This window comes from Argopecten irradians, chromosome 13 (assembly GCF_041381155.1).
Source record: "Argopecten irradians isolate NY chromosome 13, Ai_NY, whole genome shotgun sequence".
NCBI lineage: Eukaryota > Metazoa > Mollusca > Bivalvia > Pectinida > Pectinidae > Argopecten > Argopecten irradians.
This window is the reverse complement of record NC_091146.1, coordinates 705,888-732,964: the sequence shown is the minus strand read 5'-3', so window position 1 is coordinate 732,964 and position 27,077 is coordinate 705,888. Positions and strand designations below refer to the sequence as shown.

Here is a 27,077-nt window from a genome sequence, read left to right as displayed (position 1 = left end):
TAGGGTATGAAGGATAGTGATATTTTACTGGCTACACTAGGTGTCTGGTATATATATTAGGGTATGAAGGATAGTGATATTTTACTGGCTACACTAGGTGTAAACCTGGTATATATATTAGGGTATGAAGGATAGTGATATTTTACTGGCTACACTAGGTGTCTGGTATATATATTAGGGTATGAAGGATAGTGATATTTTACTGACTACACTAGGTGTAAACCTGGTATATATATTAGGGTATGAAGGATAGTGATATTTTACTGACTACACTAGGTGTCTGGTATATATATTAGGGTATGAAGGATAGTGATATTTTACTGGCTACACTAGGTGTAAACCTGGTATATATATTAGGGTATGAAGGATAGTGATATTTTACTGGCTACACTAGGTGTCTGGTATATATATTAGGGTATGAAGGATAGTGATATTTTACTGACTACACTAGGTGTCTGGTATATATATTAGGGTATGAAGGATAGTGATATTTTACTGGCTACACTAGGTGTAAACCTGGTATATATATTAGGGTATGAAGGATAGTGATATTTTACTGACTACACTAGGTGTAAACATTATACTGTCTGGTATATATATTAGGGTATGAAGGATAGTGATATTTTACTGGCTACACTAGGTGTCTGGTATATATATTAGGGTATGAAGGATAGTGATATTTTACTGGCTACACTAGGTGTAAACCTGGTATATATATTAGGGTATGAAGGATAGTGATATTTTACTGACTACACTAGGTGTCTGGTATATATATTAGGGTATGAAGGATAGTGATATTTTACTGACTACACTAGGTGTCTGGTATATATATTAGGGTATGAAGGATAGTGATATTTTACTGACTACACTAGGTGTAAACTGTGGTATATATATTAGGGTATGAAGGATAGTGATATTTTACTGACTACACTAGGTGTCTGGTATATATATATTAGGGTATGAAGGATAGTGATATTTTACTGGCTACACTAGGTGTCTGGTATATATATTAGGGTATGAAGGATAGTGATATTTTACTGGCTACACTAGGTGTAAACCTGGTATATATATTAGGGTATGAAGGATAGTGATATTTTACTGGCTACACTAGGTGTAAACCTGGTATATATATTAGGGTATGAAGGATATTGATATTTTTACTGGCTTACACTAGGTGTCTGGTATATATATATTAGGGTATGAAGGATAGTGATATTTTACTGACTACACTAGGTGTCTGGTATATATATTAGGGTATGAAGGATAGTGATATTTTACTGGCTACACTAGGTGTCTGGTATATATATTAGGGTATGAAGGATAGTGATATTTTACTGACTACACTAGGTGTAAACCTGGTATATATATATTAGGGTATGAAGGATAGTGATATTTTACTGGCTACACTAGGTGTAAACCTGGTTATATATTAGGGTACTACACACTAGGTGTAAACCTGGTATATATATTAGGGTATGAAGGATAGTGATATTTTACTGACTACACTAGGTGTAAACCTGGTATATATATTAGGGTATGAAGGATAGTGATATTTTACTGGCTACACTAGGTGTCTGGTATATATATTAGGGTATGAAGGATAGTGATATTTTACTGACTACACTAGGTGTAAACCTGGTATATATATTAGGGTATGAAGGATAGTGATATTTTACTGACTACACTAGGTGTAAACCTGGTATATATATTAGGGTATGAAGGATAGTGATATTTTACTGACTACACTAGGTGTAAACCGGTATATATATTAGGGTATGAAGGATAGTGATATTTTACTGACTACACTAGGTGTCTGGTATATATATTAGGGTATGAAGGATAGTGATATTTTACTGGCTACACTAGGTGTAAACCTGGTATATATATTAGGGTATGAAGGATAGTGATATTTTACTGACTACACTAGGTGTAAACTGGTATATATATTAGGGTATGAAGGATAGTGATATTTTACTGACTACACTAGGTGTGTAAACCTGGTATATATATTAGGGTATGAAGGATAGTGATATTTTACTGACTACACTAGGTGTCTGGTATATATATTAGGGTATGAAGGATAGTGATATTTTTACTGGCTACACTAGGTGTCCTGGTATATATATTAGGGTATGAAAGGATAGTGATATTTTACTGACACTACACTAGGTGTCTGGTATATATATTAGGGTATGAAGGATAGTGTTATTTTACTGACTACACTAGGTGTAAACCTGGTATATATATTAGGGTATGAAGGATAGTGATATTTTACTGACTACACTAGGTGTAAACCTGGTATATATATTAGGGTATATGAAGGATAGTGATATTTTACTGACTACACTAGGTGTCTGGTATATATATTAGGGTATGAAGGATAGTGATATTTTACTGGCTACACTAGGTGTCTGGTATATATATTAGGGTATAAAGGATAGTGATATTTTACTGGCTACACTAGGTGTAAACCTGGTATATATATTTAGGGTATGAAGGATAGTGATATTTTTTACTGGCTACACTAGGTGTAAACTGGTATATATATTTAGGTATGAAGGATAGTGATATTTTACTGGCTGACTACTGGTATATATTTAGGGTATTGATATTTTACTGGCTAGGTGTAAACTGGTATATATAATTAGGGTATGAAAGGATAGTGATATTTTACTGGCTACACTAGGTGTAAACCTGGTATATATATTAAAGGGTATGAAGGATAGTGATATTTTACTGGTACACTAGGTGTAAACTAGGTGTCTGGTATATATATTTAGGGTATAAAGGATAGTGATATTTTACTGGCATACACTAGGTGTTGGTATATATTAGGTAGAAGGTGGTGATATTTTTACTGGCTACACTAGTGTCTGGTATATATATTAGGAATAAGGATAGGATATTTTACTGGCTACACTAGGTGTAAACCTGGTATATATATTTTAGGGTATAAAGGATAGTGATATTTTTACTGACTACACTAGGTGTAAACCTGGTATAATATTAGGGTATAAGGATAGTGATATTTTACTGGCTACACTAGGTGTCTGGTATATATATTAGGGTATGAAGGATAGTGATATTTTACTGGCTACACTAGGTGTAAACCTGGTATATATATTAGGGTATGAAGGATAGTGATATTTTACTGGCTACACTAGGTGTAAACCTGGTATATATATTAGGGTATGAAGGATAGTGATATTTTACTGGCTACACTAGGTGTAAACCTGGTATATATATTAGGGTATGAAGGATAGTGATATTTTACTGGCTACACTAGGTGTAAACCTGGTATATATATTAGGGTATGAAGGATAGTGATATTTTACTGACTACACTAGGTGTCTGGTATATATATTAGGGTATGAAGGATAGTGATATTTTACTGGCTACACTAGGTGTAAAACCTGGTATATATATTAGGGTATAGAAGGATATTGATTGGGTGTCTGGTATATATATTAGGGTATAAAGGATAGTGATATTTTACTGGTACACTAGGTGTCTGGTATATATATTAGGGTATATGAAGGATAGTGATATTTTACTGACTACACTAGGTGTCTGGTATATATATTAGGGTATAAAGGATAGTGATATTTTACTGACTACACTAGGTGTCCTGGTATATATATTAGGGTATGAAGGATAGTGATATTTTACTGGCTACACTAGGTGTAAAACCTGGTATATATATTAGGGTATGAAGGATAGTGATATTTTACTGGCTACACTAGGTGTCTGGTATATATATTAGGGTATGAAGGATAGTGATATTTTACTGGCTACACTAGGTGTAAACCTGGTATATATATTAGGGTATGAAGGATAGTGATATTTTACTGGCTACACTAGGTGTAACCCTGGTATATATATTAGGGTATGAAGGATAGTGATATTTTACTGGCTACACTAGGTGTAAACCTGGTATATATATTAGGGTATAAAGGATAGTGATATTTTACTGACTACACTAGGTGTCTGGTATATATATTAGGGTATGAAGGATAGTGATATTTTACTGGCTACACTAGGTGTAAACCTGGTATATATATTAGGGTATGAAGGATAGTGATATTTTACTGGCTACACTAGGTGTAAACCTGGTATATATATTAGGGTATGAAGGATAGTGATATTTTACTGACTACACTAGGTGTCTGGTATATATATTAGGGTATGAAGGATAGTGATATTTTACTGGCTACACTAGGTGTAAACCTGGTATATATATTAGGGTATGAAGGATAGTGATATTTTACTGACTACACTAGGTGTAAACCTGGTATATATATTAGGGTATGAAGGATAGTGATATTTTACTGGCTACACTAGGTGTCTATTTTACTGACTACACACTAGGTGTCTGGTATATATATTAGGGTATGAAGGATAGTGATATTTTACTGACTACACTAGGTGTAAACCTGGTATATATATTAGGGTATGAAGGATAGTGATATTTTACTGACTACACTAGGTGTCTGGTATATATATTAGGGTATGAAGGATAGTGATATTTTACTGGCTACACTAGGTGTAAACCTGGTATATATATTAGGGTATGAAGGATAGTGATATTTTACTGACTACACTAGGTGTCTGGTATATATATTAGGGTATGAAGGATAGTGAATATTTTACTGGCTACACTAGGTGTCTGGTATATATATTAGGGTATGAAGGATAGTGATATTTTACTGGCTACACTAGGTGTAAACCTGGTATATATATTAGGGTATGAAGGATAGTGATATTTTACTGGCTACACTAGGTGTCTGGTATATATATTAGGGTATGAAGGATAGTGATATTTTACTGGCTACACTAGGTGTCTGGTATATATATTAGGGTATGAAGGATAGTGATATTTTACTGGCTACACTAGGTGTAAACCTGGTATATATATTAGGGTATGAAGGATAGTGATATTTTACTGACTACACTAGGTGTGTTATAACTGGGTTGGTAGTGATATATTAGGGTATGAAGGATAGTAGTGATATTTTACTGACACTAGGTGTCTGGTATATATATTAGGGTATGAAGGATTAGTGATATTTTACTGGCTACACTAGGTGTAAACCTGGGTATATATATTAGGGTATGAAGGATAGTGATATTTTACTGAACTACACTAGGTGTAAAACCTGGTATATATATTAGGGTATGAAGGATAGTGATATTTTACTGGCTACACTAGGTGTAAACTGGTATATATATTAGGGTATGAAGGATAGTGATATTTTACTGACTACACTAGGTGTCTGGTATATATATTAGGGTTATGAAGGATAGTGATATTTTACTGGCTACACTAGGTGTAAACCTGGTATATATATTAGGGTATGAAGGATAGTGATATTTTACTGGCTACACTAGGTGTCTGGTATATATATTTAGGGTATGAAGGATAGTGATATTTTACTGGCTACACTAGGTGTAAACTGGTATATATATTAGGGTATGAAGGATAGTGATATTTTACTGGCTACACTAGGTGTAATTTTACTGGTATATATATTATTAGGGTATGAAGGATAGTGATATTTTACTGGCTACACTAAGTGTAAACTGGTATATATATATTAGGGTATGAAGGATAGTGATATTTTTACTGACTACACTAGGTGTAAACCTGGTATATATATTTAGGGTATAAAGGATAGTGATATTTTACTGACTACACTAGGTGTCTGGTATATATATTAGGGTATGAAGGATAGTGATATTTTACTGACTACACTAGGTGTCTGGTATATATATTAGGGTATGAAGGATAGTGATATTTTACTGACTACACTAGGTGTCTGGTATATATATTAGGGTATGAAGGATAGTGATATTTTACTGACTACACTAGGTGTAAACCTGGTATATATATTAGGGTATGAAGGATAGTGATATTTTACTGGCTACACTAGGTGTAAACCTGGTATATATATTAGGGTATGAAGGATAGTGATATTTTACTGACTACACTAGGTGTCTGGTATATATATTAGGGTATGAAGGATAGTGATATTTTACTGACTACACTAGGTGTCTGGTATATATATTAGGGTATGAAGGATAGTGATATTTTACTGGCTACACTAGGTGTCTGGTATATATATTAGGGTATGAAGGATAGTGATATTTTACTGACTACACTAGGTGTAAACCTGGTATATATATTAGGGTATGAAGGATAGTGATATTTTACTGGCTACACTAGGTGTAAACCTGGTATATATATTAGGGTATGAAGGATAGTGATATTTTACTGACTACACTAGGTGTCTGGTATATATATTAGGGTATGAAGGATAGTGATATTTTACTGGCTACACTAGGTGTAAACCTGGTATATATATTAGGGTATGAAGGATAGTGATATTTTACTGGCTACACTAGGTGTAAACCTGGTATATATATTAGGGTATGAAGGATAGTGATTTTTACTGAACACTAGGTGTAAACTGGTATATATATTAGGGTATGAAGGATAGTGATTTTATATTAGTAATGATATATATTAGGTCTACACTAGGATAGTCTACACTGGGTATATATATTAGGGTATGAAGGATAGTGATATTTTACTGGTCTACACTAGGTGTAAAACCTGGTATATATATTAGGGTATGAAGGATAGTGATATTTTACTGACTACACTAGGTGTCTGGTATATATATTAGGGTATAAAGGATAGTGATATTTTACTGGCTACACTAGGTGTAAACCTGGTATATATATTAGGGTATGAAGGATAGTGATATTTTACTGACTACACTAGGTGTAAACCTGGTATATATATTAGGGTATGAAGGATAGTGATATTTTACTGGCTACACTAGGTGTAAACCTGGTATATATATTAGGGTATGAAGGATAGTGATATTTTACTGGCTACACTAGGTGTCCTGGTATATATATTAGGGTATGAAGGATAGTGATATTTTACTGACTACACTAGGTGTTAAACCTGGTATATATATTAGGGTATGAAGGATAGTGATATTTTACTGGACTACACTAGGTGTAAACCTGGTATATATATTAGGGTATAAAGGATAGTGATATTTTACTGGCTACACTAGGTGTAAACCTGGTATATATATTAGGGTATGAAGGATAGTGATATTTTACTGGCTACACTAGGTGTAAACCTGGTATATATATTAGGGTATGAAGGATAGTGATATTTTACTGACTACACTAGGTGTAAACCTGGTATATATATTAGGGTATGAAGGATAGTGATATTTTACTGGACTACACTAGGTGTAAACCTGGTATATATATTAGGGTATGAAGGATAGTGATATTTTACTGACTACACTAGGTGTCTGGTATATATATTAGGGTATGAAGGATAGTGATATTTTTACTGACTACACTAGGTGTAAACTGGTATATATATATAGGGGTATGAAGGATAGTGATATTTTTACTGGCTACACTAGGTGTCTGGTATATATAATTAGGGTATGAAGGATAGTGATATTTTTACTGGCTACACTAGGTGTAAACCTGGTATATATATTAGGTGTAGAAGGATAGTGATATTTTACTGGGCACACTAGGTGATACACCTGGTATTATATTATGGTATGTAAGGGGAATAGTGATATTTTTTACTGGCTACACTAGGTGTCTGGTATATATATTAGGGTATGAAGGATAGTGATATTTTTTCTGACTACACTAGGTGTAAACTGGTATATATGATTAGGGTATGAAGGATAGTGATATTTTACTGACTACACTAGGTGTCTGGTATATATATTAGGGTATGAAGGATAGTGATATTTTACTGGCTACACTAGGTGTACACCTGGTAGGTATATATTATATGTATTGGTATATGTATTAGGGTATGAAGGATAGTGATATTTTAACTGCTGGACACACTAGGTGTCTGGTATGATATATTAGGGGCTATGAAAAGGATTGTGATATTTTTACTGGCTACTGGCTAAAAACTGGTATCTATTTTTTAGGGTATTGAAGGATAGTGATATTTTAATGAACTACACTAGGTGTCTGGTTTTATATCTATTAGTGGTATGAAGGATTAGTGATATTTTTACTGACTACACTAGGTGTTAACCGTCGGTATTTAATATTAGGATATAAGGAGATGATAGTGATATTGTACTGGCTTACACTAAGTGGTAAAAGGGTATATATATTAGGGTATGAAGGATAGTGATTTTTTACTGGTCTTCACACTAGGCTGTAAACCTGGTATATATATTTAGGGTATAAATGGATAGTGGATATTTTTACCTGACCTACTCTAGTGTGTCCTGGTATTATATATTAGGGTATAAGAGATAGTGATATTTTACTGACTTCAATCACTAAGGTGTAAAACTTGGGTATATATATTAGGGTTATGAAGGAATTGTGATATTTTTACTGGCCTATCACTAGGTAGTAAACCTTGGTATAGTATAATAGTGGTATGAAGGATAGTGATATTGTAATGACTACACTATGGTGTAACTGGTATATATATATATGGGTTGATGAAGGATAGTGATATTTTACTGGCAAAATAGGCTATGTGTCTGGTATATATATTTGGGTATGACAGGATAGCTGATATTTTACTGGCTCTACACTAGGTGTAAACACTGGGTCTTATATATTTAGCGGTGTATGTGAAGGATATTGATATTTTAGACCATGCAAGCATACAATTCAAACAACCATTCTGATTAAGTCGTCGTATTGAGCTATTCAGCTAATTGGTGCCCGTTGTTTATACAAGCGTACGGACCTAAGCTTTTCAGAATCTAGCTTCGTTGATATGAACATCTTGCTAAATGTCATGAATTTACCGGGATTTTGCTATGTAATTGTAATAAATAGTTAGTCAAATTGTAATCCATCATGATAAACAAAGATCGAAATGACTAGACGTATAGACCACCAGTATAGGGCTATCTATGTAATGGTGAGTAGTCTATGTAGACTGGGAGAATTCTAGTGTGTGTGATATAGACCACCAGTATAGGGCTATCCATGTAATGGTGAGTAGTCTATGTAGACTGGGAGAATTCTAGTGTGTGTGATATAGACCATCAGTATAGGGCTATCTATGTAATGGTGAGTAGTCTATGTAGACTGGGAGAATTCTAGTGTGTGTGATATAGACCACCAGTATAGGGCTATCCATGTAATGGTGAGTAGTCCATGTAGACTGGGAGAATTCTAGTGTGTGTGATATAGACCACAGTATAGGGCTATCTATGTAATGGTGAGTAGTCTATGTAGACTGGGGGAGAATTCTAGTGTGTGTGATATAGACCACCAGTATAGGGCTATCTATGTAATGGTGAGTAGTCTATGTAGACTGGGAGAATTCTAGTGTGTGTGATATAGACCACCAGTTATAGGGCTATCCATGCCATGGTGAGTAGTTATGTAGACTGGGATGCCATTTAGTGTATTGTGATATAGACCACCAGTATAGAGCTATTAGTTATGCCTGGGGTAAAGTAGATATGCCTGGGATTGAATTATGTGGGTGTTGATATATAGCACTGGGGTTGGATATTGCACTGGTGGTTGGATATGCTGGGGGAATTTCTGGATATGACTGGGATTAGATATGCCAGGGCTATGGTGTTTGGTGATATAGCCTATGTAGATGGGAGAATTCTGGGGTGTGTGATATAGACCTGAGTGTTGAGCTATGCCAGGGGTTGGTATAATGGTTGTATGGATTTGCACTGAGGATTAGATATGTGGGGTGTGTGATATAGACTGGATTAGATTATGCTGGGGTTTTGTATATGCCTGGTGATTGGATATGCTGTATTAGATATGTTGGGTTTGGGATATGCTGGGGCATGATGTGATATAGGGACCATCTGCCTAGGATTATTATGATATGGATGGGGTTTGGATATGCCAGGTGTTGGATATGCCAGGGTTTGGATATGCTGGGGATTTGGGGTTATGCTGGGAGTTTGAGCTGTATGCCTGGGATTTGGGGGTTATGCTGGGGATATGCTGGGAGTTTGGATATGCCTGGGGTTGTGATATGATATGGGATTATGCTGGGGTTTGGATTAGATGCCTGGGGTTGGATATGCCTGGGAGGTGTTGGATATGCTGGGGTATTGGTTATGCCTGGAGCGTGGATCATGCCCTGGGGTTGGATATGCCCAATGGGATTGGTATATGCTGGGGTTGGATATGCCATGGGATTAGATATGCCTGGGATTGGATATGCTGGGGTTTTGGATATGCCATGGGGTTGGATATGACTGGGATTAGATATGCTGGGGTTGGATATGCCTGGGGTTGGATATGCCTGGGATTAGATATGCTGGGGTTGGATATGCCTGGGATTAGATATGCTGGGGTTGGATATGCCTGGGATTAGATATGCTGGGGTTGGATATGCCTGGGATTAGATATGCTGGGGTTGGATATGCCTGGGATTAGATATGCTGGGGTTGGATATGCCTGGGATTAGATATGCTGGGGTTGGATATGCCTGGGATTAGATATGCTGGGGTTGGATATGCCTGGGATTAGATATGCTGGGGTTGGATATGCCTGGGATTAGATATGCTGGGGTTTGGATATGCCTGGGGTTGGATATGCTGGGATTAGATATGCTGGGGTTGGATATGCCTGGGATTAGATATGCTGGGGTTGGATATGCCTGGGATTAGATATGCTGGAGTTGGATATGCCTGGGGTTGGATATGCCTGGGATTAGATATGCTGGGGTTTGGATATGCCTGGGGTTGGATATGACTGGGATTAGATATGCTGGGGTTGGATATGCCTGGGATTATGTGATATATGTGGTGGATATGCTGGGAGTTGGATATGCCTGGGTTGGATATGCCTGGGATTAGATATGCTGGGGTTTGGATATGCCTGGGGTTGAGTGGATATGACTGGGATTAGATATGCTGGGGTTGGATATGCCTCGGATTAGATATGCTGGAGTTGGATATGCCTGGGGTTGGATATGCTGGGATTAGATATGCTGGGGTTTGGATATGCTGGGTTGGATATGACTGGGATTAGATATGCTGAGAGTTGGATATGCCTGGGGTTGGATATGCCTGGGATTAGATATGCTGGGGTTTGGATATGCCTGGGATTAGATATGCTGGGGTTTGATATGCTGGGATTAGATATGCTGGGGTTTGGATATGCCTGAGGTTGGATATGAACTGGGGATTAGATATGCTGGGGTTGATATTCTCGGATTAGATATGCTGGAGTTGGATATGCCTGGGGTTGGATATGCCTGGGATTAGATATGCTGGGGTTGGATATGCCTGGGGTTGGATATGACTGGGATTGATATGCTGGGTTGGATATGCCTGGGGTATTGGATATGCCTGGGATTAGATATGCTGGGTTGAATATGCCTGGGATTAGATATGCTGGGGTTGGATATGCTGGATTATGATTATGCTGGGTTGATATGCCTGGGATTAGATATGCTGGGGTTTGAGTATGCCTGGGAATTAGATATGGTGGGGTTTGATATGCCTGGGATTAGATATGCTGGGGTTGGATATGCCTGGGATTAGATATGCTGGGGTTGGATATGCCTGGGATTAGATATGCTGGGGTTTGATATGCCTGGGATTAGATATGCTGGGGTTGGATATGCCTGGGATTAGATATGCTGGGGTTGGATATGCCTGGGATTAGATATGCTGGGGTTAGATATGCCTGGGATTAGATATGCTGGGGTTGGATATGCCTGAGGTTGGATATGCCAGGGGTTGGATATACTGAGGGTTGGATATGCCAGGGGTTATAAATGTGGCGTATTGGATATGCTAGGGGTTGAGTCTGCTGGTATATATGCAGTGATGCAGAAATGAATACACAAAAGAATATTTTGTATAACATTTTCATGGCACATTATATAGAAATATTATATATAATAATATCATAATAATAAATAAAAGCTTTTGATAAGAAATGTTTGCAATATATCTTTGATAATTGTGTTCCAGGTGATGAAGGCCCTTTGTGATTTGCCGACATTAGAAAGACAAGAATTTGAGCAGACGTCGAATGGTGTTACACTAGGTAAAGTGATACGCAGATTGTGTAATAGTCCATCGTCACATGTACAACTGTAAGAAATTAATAGGATCTTTTCCTACATATGAGCGTGACTGACAGTGAAATCACAACCGGACGGGTAATTGATATAATTCATGGAAGTCCAACCCGAGGCTTGCTGAGTTTGGATATTTATATATTTTCTAAAGGCAAGGCCGATTCCACCATTTTCAAACGGCGCCCCTGGCAGCTGGATTGGGAATTTTGTATTTTTAGGGGAATTTCGACCTCACCACATTTTCTCATTTAAATGAAATATAACACTTTTCAATTACATTATAGATTTAATTCTATATAGTTATATTCCTTTATATAATGTTTTATATGTCAAGTTTTTTTAGACATTACACTTTCAATATTATCATAGAGTTTGGAGAAATAATGTCATGAACATTAAGTAAAGCTTTTTTCTCAAAAAAATTTCAGTAAAAACATCAGAAATGGAAGGATTTCTCGACTGCCGACCATCACAAATTGACACAAAAGTATTTTATTTTTTCTGGTGAAAGCAGCCTTCCTATTTAGGAAAATATCGCTTTCACCTTTTAAAAACATGCAATGGAATGACATACTGATTTGCTAACTTATAGTTCTAGACACGAGAGTATCATCACTGAGATCAACAGTTATAGCCATATCCAAGCAAACTGTGGTCATATTAATCAATAGTCAGACCTGAGTTTTACTTTGAACACCAACAACTGGCGAACTGTTCATATTACTCAGTGCAAAGTTGTGGGGAAATTTGTCCAAATTTGGTAGTAATATCATCATTTACATGATTCAAAGTTATCATCCGTGGTAACACAAGCTGACTAGGCAAAAACAACATAAATAAGCCTAATAATATAGGCAGGTTTAGCGGACTAATAGGCATGCTGTTGAGAACAATTAGACATTTTAAAATGGGGCCAATAGAAGGGATTGGGGCCGTATAGCGGCCTTAAATGGACAGTAGAATGAGCCTTGTAAAGGGAGGTAATTTTATTATCACACCCTCATTGGTAGGGAAGGAATTTTTTTCTCCTGTATACAAAAGAAAAACATAGATGATAGCCTTCATACTAGCCATTTCACCCCAACATGTACATGGTTCTGTCGATTGCATGTCAGTATTGATGACGTCATTAATAGTGCATGCCACGAGTATGATCATTACATCACATAAATTATTTTACCGGCTGTCATATCCTAGGGTTAGACAGAGAAAATTCTCCTCACGGCTAAAATGGAGACACATATTAAAGTGTGAAATGGTAAGAGAACATCAAATGATACGTGGGAAAAAATGTAAATTACAGTTTGTAATTAATGCAACAAATACACTACACACTGAGATAGTCAAAGGCATATGTTATTCACAGTAACTCCGGGAGTATGTAGACTGGGAGAATTCCAGTGTGTGTGATATAGACCGGCAGTATAGGGCTATCCATGAAATGGTGAGTAGTCCATGTAGACTGGGAGGATTCTAGTGTGTGTGATATAGACCACCAGTATAGGGCTATCTATGTAATGGTGAGTAGTCCATGTAGACTGGGAGAATTCTAGTGTGTGTGATATAGACCACCAGTATAGGGCTATCTATGTAATGGTGAGTAGTCTATGTAGACTGGGAGAATTCTAGTGTGTGTGATATAGACCACCAGTATAGGGCTATCTATGTAATGGTGAGTAGTCTATGTAGACTGGGAGAATTCTAGTGTGTGTGATATAGACCACCAGTATAGGGCTATCTATGTAATGGTGAGTAGTCCATGTAGACTGGGAGAATTCCAGTGTGTGTGATATAGACCACCAGTATAGGGCTATCTATGTAATGGTGAGTAGTCTATGTAGACTGGGAGAATTCTAGTGTGTGTGATATAGACCACCAGTATAGGGCTATCTATGTAATGGTGAGTAGTCTATGTAGACTGGGAGAATTCTAGTGTGTGTGATATAGACCACCAGTATAGGGCTATCTATGTAATGGTGGAGTCTATGTAGACTGGGAGAATTCTAGTGTGTGTGATATAGACCACCAGTATAGGGCTATCTATGTAATGGTGAGTAGTCTATGTAGACTGGGAGAATTCTAGTGTGTGTGATATAGACCACCAGTATAGGGCTATCTATGTAATGGTGAGTAGTCTATGTAGACTGGGAGAATTCTAGTGTGTGTGATATAGACCACCAGTATAGGGCTATCTATGTAATGGTGAGTAGTCTATGTAGACTGGGAGAATTCTAGTGTGTGTGATATAGACCATCAGTATAGGGCTATCTATGTAATGGTGAGTAGTCTATGTAGACTGGGAGAATTCTAGTGTGTGTGATATAGACCACCAGTATAGGGCTATCTATGTAATGGTGAGTAGTCTATGTAGACTGGGAGAATTCTAGTGTGTGTGATATAGACCACCAGTATAGGGCTATCTATGTAATGGTGAGTAGTCTATGTAGACTGGGAGAATTCTAGTGTGTGTGATATAGACCACCAGTATAGGGCTATCTATGTAATGGTGAGTAGTCTATGTAGACTGGGAGAATTCTAGTGTGTGTGATATAGACCACCAGTATAGGGCTATCTATGTAATGGTGAGTAGTCTATGTAGACTGGGAGAATTCTAGTGTGTGTGATATAGACCATCAGTATAGGGCTATCTATGTAATGGTGAGTAGTCTATGTAGACTGGGAGAATTCTAGTGTGTGTGATATAGACCACCAGTATAGGGCTATCTATGTAATGGTGAGTAGTCTATGTAGACTGGGAGAATTCTAGTGTGTGTGATATAGACCACCAGTATAGGGCTATCCATGTAATGGTGAGTAGTCTATGTAGACTGGGAGAATTCTAGTGTGTGTGATATAGACCACCAGTATAGGGCTATCTATGTAATGGTGAGTAGTCCATGTAGACTGGGAGAATTCTAGTGTGTGTGATATAGACCACCAGTATAGGGCTATCTATGTAATGGTGAGTAGTCTATGTAGACTGGGAGAATTCTAGTGTGTGTGATATAGACCACCAGTATAGGGCTATCTATGTAATGGTGAGTAGTCTATGTAGACTGGGAGAATTCTAGTGTGTGTGTGATATAGACCACCAGTATAGGGCTATCTATGTAATGGTGAGTAGTCTATGTAGACTGGGAGAATTCTAGTGTGTGTGATATAGACCACCAGTATAGGGCTATCCATGTAATGGTGAGTAGTCCATGTAGACTGGGAGAATTCTAGTGTGTGTGATATAGACCATCAGTATAGGGCTATCTATGTAATGGTGAGTAGTCTATGTAGACTGGGAGAATTCTAGTGTGTGTGATATAGACCACCAGTATTAGGGCTATCTATGTAATGGTGAGTAGTCCATGTAGACTGGGAGAATTCTAGTGTGTGTGATATAGACCACCAGTATAGGCTATCTATGTAATGGTGAGTAGTCTGTAGACTGGGAGAATTCTAGTGTGTGTGATATAGACCACCAGTATAGGGCTATCCATGTAATGGTGAGTAGTCTATGTAGACTGGGAGAATTCTAGTGTGTGTGATATAGACCATCCAGTATAGGGCTATCTATGTAATGGTGAGTAGTCTATGTAGACTGGGAGAATTCTAGTGTGTGTGATATAGACCACCAGTATAGGGCTATCTATGTAATGGTGAGTAGTCCATGTAGACTGGGAGAATTCTAGTGTGTGTGATATAGACCACCAGTATAGGGCTATCTATGTAATGGTGAGTAGTCTATGTAGACTGGGAGAATTCTAGTGTGTGTGATATAGACCACCAGTATAGGGCTATCTATGTAATGGTGAGTAGTCTATGTAGACTGGGAGAATTCTAGTGTGTGTGATATAGACCATCAGTATAGGGCTATCTATGTAATGGTGAGTAGTCAATAAAAAATAAAATTTGTGATAGTTTGTGATTATTCCAGGGTCACTGTTTGAAATATTATTATAGTTCCAGAAACGCCTGCTAAATAATTACGTAAAGTGTCAATATTTGTACACAGATTATCATTAATCGTTAGATTCATTGTATCTACAAAAAAAAAACCAAACCTAACTTTATACAATGTTTTAATGCTCGACTGATAACAGTCTTTATATTAAATATTATTATGTGGACACTTTGTTTATGTTTAATTGCTGTGATACGTATTATACAAAGAAACCAAGTAATGTAAAAGATTACTACAGATATATAACATTACTACTGTCATACCACGTACGTCCTACTACAGATATATAACATTACTACTGTCATACCACGTACGTCCTACTACAGATATATAACATTAACATTACTACTGTCATACCACGTACGTCTACTAGTACAGATATATAACATTACTACTGTCATACCACGTACGTCCTACTACAGATATATAAACATTACTACTGTCATACCACGTACGTCCTACTACAGATATAATAACATTACTACTGTCATACCACGTACGTCCTACTACAGATATATAACATTACTACTGTCATACCACGTACGTCCTACTACAGATATATAACATTACTACTGTCATACCACGTACGTCCTACTACAGATATATAACATTACTACTGTCATACCACGTACGTCCTACTACAGATATATAACATTACTACTGTACATACCACGTACGTCCTACTACAGATATATAACATTACTACTGTCATACCACGTACGTCCTACTACAGATATATAACATTACTATACTGTCATACCACGTACGTCCTACTACAGATATATAACATTACTACTGTCATACCACGTACGTCCTACAGATACAGATATTACGTAACATATAACATTACTACTGTCATACCACGTACGTCCTACTACAGATATATAAACATTACTACTGTCATACCACGTACGTCCTACTACAGATATATAACATTACTACTGTCATACCACGTACGTCCTACTACAGATATATAACATTACTACTGTCATACCACGTACGTCCTACTATACAGATATATAACATTACTACTGTCATACCACGTACGTCCTACTACAGATGTACGACATGATAACATTACTACTGTCATACCACGTACGTCCTACTACAGATATATAACATTACTACTGTCATACCACGTACGTCCTACTACAGATATATAACATTACTACTGTCATACCACGTACGTCCTACTACAGATATATAACATTACTACTGTCATACCACGTACGTCCTACTACAGATATATAACATTACTACTGTCATACCACGTACGTCCTACTACAGATATATAACATTACTACTGTCATACCACGTACGTCCTACTACAGATATATAACATTACTACTGTCATACCACGTACGTCCTACTACAGATATATAACATTACTACTGTCATACCACGTACGTCCTACTACAGATATATAACATTACTATACTGTCATACCACGTACGTCCTACTACAGATATATAACATTACTACTGTCATACCACGTACGTCCTACTATACAGATATATAACATTACTACTGTCATACCACGTACGTCCTACTACAGATATATAACATTACTACTGTCATACCACGTACGTCCTACTATACAGATATATAACATTACTACTGTCATACCACGTACGTCCTACTACAGATATATAACATTACTACTGTCATACCACGTACGTCCTACTACAGATATATAACATTACTACTGTCATACCACGTACGTCCTACTACAGATATATAACATTACTACTGTCATACCACGTACGTCCTACTACTACAGATATATAACATTACTACTGTCATACCACGTACGTCCTACTACAGATATATAACATTACTACTGTCATACCACGTACGTCCTACTACAGATATATAACATTACTACTGTCATACCACGTACTACGTCCTACTACAGATATATAACATTACTACTGTCATACCACGTACGTCCTACTACAGATATATAACATTACTACTACTGTCATACCACGTACGTCCTACTAGATATATAACATTACTACTGTCATACCACGTACGTCCTACTACAGATATATAACATTACTACTGTCATACCACGTACGTCCTACTACAGATATATAACATTACTACTGTCATACCACGTACGTCCTACTACAGATATATAACATTACTACTGTCATACCACGTACGTCCTACTACAGATATATAACATTACTACTGTCATACCACGTACGTCCTACTACAGATATATAACATTACTATACTGTCATACCACGTACGTCCTACTACAGATATATAAACATTACTACTGTCATACCACGTACGTCCTACTACAGATATATAACATTACTACTGTCATACCACGTACGTCCTACTACAGATATATAACATTACTATACTGTCATACCACGTACGTCCTACTACAGATATATAACATTACTACTGTCATACCACGTACGTCCTACTACAGATATATAACATTACTACTGTCATACCACGTACGTCCTACTACAGATATATAACATTACTACTGTCATACCACGTACGTCCTACTACAGATATATAACATTACTACTGTCATACCACGTACGTCCTACTACAGATATATAACATTACTATACTGTCATACCACGTACGTCCTACTACAGATATATAACATTACTACTGTCATACCCACGTACGTCCTACTATACAGATATATAACATTACTACTGTCATACCACGTACGTCCTACTACAGATATATAACATTACTACTGTCATACCACGTACGTCCTACTACAGATATATAACATTACTACTGTCATACCACGTACGTCCTACTACAGATATATAACATTACTACTGTCATACCACGTACGTCCTACTACAGATATATAACATTACTACTGTCATACCACGTACGTCCTACTACAGATATATAACATTACTACTGTCATACCACGTACGTCCTACTACAGATATATAACATTACTACTGTCATACCACGTACGTCCTACTATACAGATATATAACATTACTACTGACATACCACGTACTACGTCCTACTACAGATATATAACATTACTACTGTCATACCACGTACGTCCTACTACAGATATATAACATTACTACTATACTGTACACTAACCATTACGTATACGTACGTACTACTACAGATATATAACATTACTACTGTCATACCACGTACGTCCTACTACAGATATATAACATTATACTCTGTCATACCACGTACGTCCTACTACAGATATATAAACATTACTACTGTCATACCACGTGTCGTCCTACTACAGATATATAACATTACTACTGTCATACCACGTACGTCCTATACAGATATATAACATTACTACTGCCATACCACGTACGTCCTACTACAGATATATAACAATACTACTGTCATACCACGTACGTCCTACTACAGATATATAACATTACTACTGCATATACGTCTACTACAGATATATAAAACATTACTACTGTCATTACCACGTTACAGTCCTACTACTAGATATATAACATGTACTAAGTCCCACTGTGTATGATCTACCTTAGTCCAGTAGGACGTACAATGTATACTGTATGTTGAACAGGTGTTATGTATGAAACCCTAAGTCAGACTGACCTACAATGTATACTGTATGTTGACAGGTGTATGAACCCTTAGTCCAGAGACTGTACAATGTATACTGTATGTTGACAGGTGTATGAACCCTTAGTCCAGAGACTGTACAATGTATACTGTATGTTGACAGGTGTATCAACCCTTGGTCCAGAGACTGTACAATGTATACTGTATGTTGACAGGTGTATGAACCCTTAGTCCAGAGACTGTACAATGTATACTGTATGTTGACAGGTGTATGAACCCTTGGTCCAGAGACTGTACAATGTATACTGTATGTTGACAGGTGTATGAACCCTTGGTCCAGAGACTGTACAATGTATACTGTATGTTGACAGGTGTATGAACCCTTGGTCCAGAGACTGTACAATGTATACTGTATGTTGACAGGTGTATGTACCCTTGGTCCAGAGACTGTACAATGTATACTGTATGTTGACAGGTGTATGAACCCTTGGTCCATGAGACTGTACAATGTATACTGTATGTTGACAGGTGTATGAACCCTTAGTCCAGAGACTGTACAATGTATACTGTATGTTGACAGGTGTATGAACCCTTGGTCCAGAGACTGTACAATGTATACTGTATGTTGACAGGTGTATGAACCCTTAGTCCAGAGACTGTACAATGTATACTGTATGTTGACAGGTGTATGAACCCTTGGTCCAGAGACTGTACAATGTATACTGTATGTTGACAGGTGTATGAACCCTTGGTCCAGAGACTGTACAATGTATACTGTATGTTGACAGGTGTATGAACCCTTGGTCCAGAGACTGTACAATGTATACTGTATGTTGACAGGTGTATGAACCCTTGGTCCAGAGACTGTACAATGTATACTGTATGTTGACAGGTGTATGAACCCTTGGTCCAGAGACTGTACAATGTATACTGTATGTTGACAGGTGTATGAACCCTTGGTCCAGAGACTGTACAATGTATACTGTATGTTGACAGGTGTATGAACCCTTGTCCAGAGACTGTACAATGTATACTGTATGTTGACAGGTGTATGAACCCTTGGTCCAGAGACTGTACAATGTATACTGTATGTTGACAGGTGTATGAACCCTTGGTCCAGAGACTGTACAATGTATACTGTATGTTAAGGTGTTGTAGTATATGTATGTTACAGGTGTATCAACCCTTGGTCCAGAGACTGTACAATGTATACTGTATGTTGACAGGTGTATGAACCCTTGGTCCAGAGACTGTACAATGTATACTGTATGTTGACAGGTGTATGAACCCTTGGTCCAGAGACTGTACAATGTATACTGTATGTTGACAGGTGTATGAACCCTTAGTCCAGAGACTGTACAATGTATACTGTATGTTGACAGGTGTATGAACCCTTAGGTCCAGAGACTGTACAATGTATACTGTATGTTGACAGGTGTATGAACCCTTAGTCCAGAGACTGTACAATGTATACTGTATGTTGACAGGTGTATGAACCCTTAGTCCAGAGACTGTACAATGTATACTGTATGTTGACAGGTGTATGAACCCTTAGTCCAGAGACTGTACAATGTATACTGTATGTTGACAGGTGTATGAACCCTTAGTCCAGAGACTGTACAATGTATACTGTATGTTGACAGGTGTATGAACCCTTGGTCCAGAGACTGTACAATGTATACTGTATGTTGACAGGTGTATGAACCCTTGGTCCAGAGACTGTACAATGTATACTGTATGTTGACAGGTGTATCAACCCTTGGTCCAGAGACTGTACAATGTATACTGTATGTTGACAGGTGTATGAACCCTTAGTCCAGAGACTGTACAATGTATACTGTATGTTGACAGGTGTATGAACCCTTGGTCCAGAGACTGTACAATGTATACTGTATGTTGACAGGTGTATGAACCCTTGGTCCAGAGACTGTACAATGTATACTGTATGTTGACAGGTGTATGAACCCTTGTCCAGAGACTGTACAATGTATACTGTATGTTGACAGGTGTATGAACCCTTGGTCCAGAGAGACTGTACAATGTATACTGTATGTTGACAGGTGTATGAACCCTTGGTCCAGAGACTGTACAATGTATACTGTATGTTGACAGGTGTATGAACCCTTAGTCCAGAGAGACTGTACAATGTATACTGTATGTTGACAGGTGTATGAACCCTTAGTCCAGAGACTGTACAATGTATACTGTATGTTGACAGGTGTATCAACCCTTGGTCCAGAGACTGTACAATGTATACTGTATGTTGACAGGTGTATGAACCCTTAGTCCAGAGACTGTACAATGTATACTGTATGTTGACAGGTGTATGTACCCTTGGTCCAGAGACTGTACAATGTATACTGTATGTTGACAGGTGTATGAACCCTTGGTCCAGAGACTGTACAATGTATACTGTATGTTGACAGGTGTATGAACCCTTGGTCCAGAGACTGTACAATGTATACTGTATGTTGACAGGTGTATGAACCCTTAGTCCTGAGACTGTACAATGTATACTGTATGTTGACAGGTGTATGAACCCTTGGTCCAGAGACTGTACAATGTATACTGTATGTTGACAGGTGTATGAACCCTTGGTCCAGAGACTGTACAATGTATACTGTATGTTGACAGGTGTATGAACCCTTGGTCCAGAGACTGTACAATGTATACTGTATGTTGACAGGTGTATGAACCCTTGGTCCAGAGACTGTACAATGTATACTGTATGTTGACAGGTGTATGAACCCTTGGTCCAGAGACTGTACAATGTATACTGTATGTTGACAGGTGTATGAACCCTTGTCCAGAGACTGTACAATGTATACTGTATGTTGACAGGTGTATGAACCCTTGGTCCAGAGACTGTACAATGTATATGTACAGTTGACAGGTGAGACTGTACATGTACCTTGTTCCAGAGAACCTTGTACAATGTACAATGTATACTGTATGTTGACAGGTGTATGAACCCTTAGTCCAGAGACTGTACAATGTATACTGTATGTTGACAGGTGTATGAACCCTTGGTCCAGAGACTGTACAATGTATACTGTATGTTGACAGGTGTATCAACCCTTGGTCCAGAGACTGTACAATGTATACTGTATGTTGACAGGTGTATGAACCCTTAGTCCTGAGACTGTACAATGTATACTGTATGTTGACAGGTGTATGAACCCTTAGTCCAGAGACTGTACAATGTATACTGTATGTTGACAGGTGTATGAACCCTTGGTCCAGAGACTGTACAATGTATACTGTATGTTGACAGGTGTATGTACCCTTGGTCCAGAGACTGTACAATGTATACTGTATGTTGACAGGTGTATGAACCCTTAGTCCAGAGACTGTACAATGTATACTGTATGTTGACAGGTGTATGAACCCTTGGTCCAGAGACTGTACAATGTATACTGTATGTTGACAGGTGTATGAACCCTTAGTCCAGAGACTGTACAATGTATACTGTATGTTGACAGGTGTATGAACCCTTAGTCCAGAGACTGTACAATGTATACTGTATGTTGACAGGTGTATGAACCCTTAGTCCAGAGACTGTACAATGTATACTGTATGTTGACAGGTGTATGAACCCTTGGTCCAGAGACTGTACAATGTATACTGTATGTTGACAGGTGTATGAACCCTTGGTCCAGAGACTGTACAATGTATACTGTATGTTGACAGGTGTATGAACCCTTGGTCCAGAGACTGTACAATGTATACTGTATGTTGACAGGTGTATGAACCCTTAGTCCAGAGACTGTACAATGTATACTGTATGTTGACAGGTGTATGAACCCTTGGTCCAGAGACTGTACAATGTATACTGTATGTTGACAGGTGTATGAACCCTTAGTCCAGAGACTGTACAATGTATACTGTATGTTGACAGGTGTATGAACCCTTGGTCCAGAGACTGTACAATGTATACTGTATGTTGACAGGTGTATGAACCCTTGGTCCAGAGACTGTACAATGTATACTGTATGTTGACAGGTGTATGAACCCTTGGTCCAGAGACTGTACAATGTATACCGTATGTTGACAGGTGTATGACCCTTGGTCTTGAGACTGTACAATGTATACTGTATGTTGACAGGTGTATGAACCCTTGTCCAGAGACTGTACAATGTATACTGTATGTTGACAGGTGTATGAACCCTTGGTCCAGAGACTGTACAATGTATACTGTATGTTGACAGGTGTATGAACCCTTAGTCCAGAGACTGTACAATGTATACTGTATGTTGACAGGTGTATGAACCCTTGGTCCAGAGACTGTACAATGTATACTGTATGTTGACAGGTGTATGAACCCTTGGTCCAGAGACTGTACAATGTATACTGTATGTTGACAGGTGTATGAACCCTTGGTCCAGAGACTGTACAATGTATACTGTATGTTGACAGGTGTATGAACCCTTAGTCCTGAGACTGTACAATGTATACTGTATGTTGACAGGTGTATGAACCCTTAGTCCAGAGACTGTACAATGTATACTGTATGTTGACAGGTGTATGAACCCTTGGTCCAGAGACTGTACAATGTATACTGTATGTTGACAGGTGTATGAACCCTTGGTCCAGAGACTGTACAATGTATACTGTATGTTGACAGGTGTATGAACCCTTGGTCCAGAGACTGTACAATGTATACTGTATGTTGACAGGTGTATGAACCCTTAGTCCAGAGACTGTACAATGTATACTGTATGTTGACAGGTGTATGAACCCTTGGTCCAGAGACTGTACAATGTATACTGTATGTTGACAGGTGTATCAACCCTTGGTCCAGAGACTGTACAATGTATACTGTATGTTGACAGGTGTATGAACCCTTAGTCCAGAGACTGTACAATGTATACTGTATGTTGACAGGTGTATGAACCCTTGGTCCAGAGACTGTACAATGTATACTGTATGTTGACAGGTGTATGAACCCTTGGTCCAGAGACTGTACAATGTATACTGTATGTTGACAGGTGTATCAACCCTTGGTCCAGAGACTGTACAATGTATACTGTATGTTGACAGGTGTATGAACCCTTGGTCCAGAGACTGTACAATGTATACTGTATGTTGACAGGTGTATGAACCCTTGGTCCAGAGACTGTACAATGTATACTGTATGTTGACAGGTGTATGAACCCTTGGTCCAGAGACTGTACAATGTATACTGTATGTTGACAGGTGTATGAACCCTTAGTCCAGAGACTGTACAATGTATACTGTATGTTGACAGGTGTATGAACCCTTGGTCCAGAGACTGTACAATGTATACTGTATGTTGACAGGTGTATGAACCCTTGGTCCAGAGACTGTACAATGTATACTGTATGTTGACAGGTGTATGAACCCTTGGTCCAGAGACTGTACAATGTATACTGTATGTTGACAGGTGTATGAACCCTTAGTCCAGAGACTGTACAATGTATACTGTATGTTGACAGGTGTATGAACCCTTAGTCCAGAGACTGTACAATGTATACTGTATGTTGACAGGTGTATGAACCCTTGGTCCAGAGACTGTACAATGTATACTGTATGTTGACAGGTGTATGAACCCTTGGTCCAGAGACTGTACAATGTATACTGTATGTTGACAGGTGTATGAACCCTTGGTCCAGAGACTGTACAATGTATACTGTATGTTGACAGGTGTATGAACCCTTGGTCCAGAGACTGTACAATGTATACTGTATGTTGACAGGTGTATGAACCCTTGGTCCAGAGACTGTACAATGTATACTGTATGTTGACAGGTGTATGAACCCTTAGTCCAGAGACTGTACAATGTATACTGTATGTTGACAGGTGTATGAACCCTTGGTCCAGAGACTGTACAATGTATACTGTATGTTGACAGGTGTATGAACCCTTGGTCCAGAGACTGTACAATGTATACTGTATGTTGACAGGTGTATGTACCCTTGGTCCAGGACCCAGACCTTGTCACTGTACAATGTATACTGTATGTTGACAGGTGTATGAACCCTTGGTCCAGAGACTGTACAATGTATACTGTATGTTGACAGGTGTATGAACCCTTGGTCCAGAGACTGTACAATGTATACTGTATGTTGACAGGTGTATGAACCCTTGGTCCAGAGACTGTACAATGTATACTGTATGTTGACAGGTGTATGAACCCTTGGTCCAGAGACTGTACAATGTATACTGTATGTTGACAGGTGTATGAACCCTTGGTCCAGAGACTGTACAATGTATACTGTATGTTGACAGGTGTATGTACCCTTGGTCCAGAGACTGTACAATGTATACTGTATGTTGACAGGTGTATGAACCCTTGGTCCAGAGACTGTACAATGTATACTGTATGTTGACAGGTGTATGAACCCTTAGTCCAGAGACTGTACAATGTATACTGTATGTTGACAGGTGTATGAACCCTTGGTCCAGAGACTGTACAATGTATACTGTATGTTGACAGGTGTATGAACCCTTAGTCCAGAGACTGTACAATGTATACTGTATGTTGACAGGTGTATGAACCCTTGGTCCAGAGACTGTACAATGTATACTTTATGTTTACATGTGTATGAACCCTTAGTCCAGAGACTGTACAATGTATACTGTATGTTGACAGGTGTATCAACCCTTGGTCCAGAGACTGTACAATGTATACTGTATGTTGACAGGTGTATGAACCCTTGGTCCAGAGACTGTACAATGTATACTGTATGTTGACAGGTGTATGAACCCTTGGTCCAGAGACTGTACAATGTATACTGTATGTTGACAGGTGTATGAACCCTTGGTCCAGAGACTGTACAATGTATACTGTATGTTGACAGGTGTATGAACCCTTGGTCCAGAGACTGTACAATGTATACTGTATGTTGACAGGTGTATGAACCCTTAGTCCAGAGACTGTACAATGTATACTGTATGTTGACAGGTGTATGAACCCTTGGTCCAGAGACTGTACAATGTATACTGTATGTTGACAGGTGTATGAACCCTTAGTCCAGAGACTGTACAATGTATACTGTATGTTGACAGGTGTATCAACCCTTGGTCCAGAGACTGTACAATGTATACTGTATGTTGACAGGTGTATGAACCCTTAGTCCAGAGACTGTACAATGTATACTGTATGTTGACAGGTGTATGAACCCTTGGTCCAGAGACTGTACAATGTATACTGTATGTTGACAGGTGTATGAACCCTTAGTCCTGAGACTGTACAATGTATACTGTATGTTGACAGGTGTATGAACCCTTGGTCCAGAGACTGTACAATGTATACTGTATGTTGACAGGTGTATGAACCCTTGTCCAGAGACTGTACAATGTATACTGTATGTTGACAGGTGTATGAACCCTTGGTCCAGAGACTGTACAATGTATACTGTATGTTGACAGGTGTATGAACCCTTAGTCCAGAGACTGTACAATGTATACTGTATGTTGACAGGT

The 27,077-nt window shown here is 38.1% G+C and overlaps 1 protein-coding gene across 1 annotated transcript in view; it reads left to right on the top strand.

Annotated features, from left to right (window-relative positions):
* Nucleotides 1-27,077, top strand: part of LOC138306116 (methionyl-tRNA formyltransferase, mitochondrial-like) — a 64,836-nt gene that overhangs the window by 21,834 nt on the left and 15,925 nt on the right. The window contains exon 6 of the mRNA XM_069246478.1: nt 12,000-12,075. Within this exon, the coding sequence (XP_069102579.1) occupies nt 12,000-12,075 (76 nt within the window). The remainder of the gene's footprint in view (nt 1-11,999; nt 12,076-27,077) is intronic.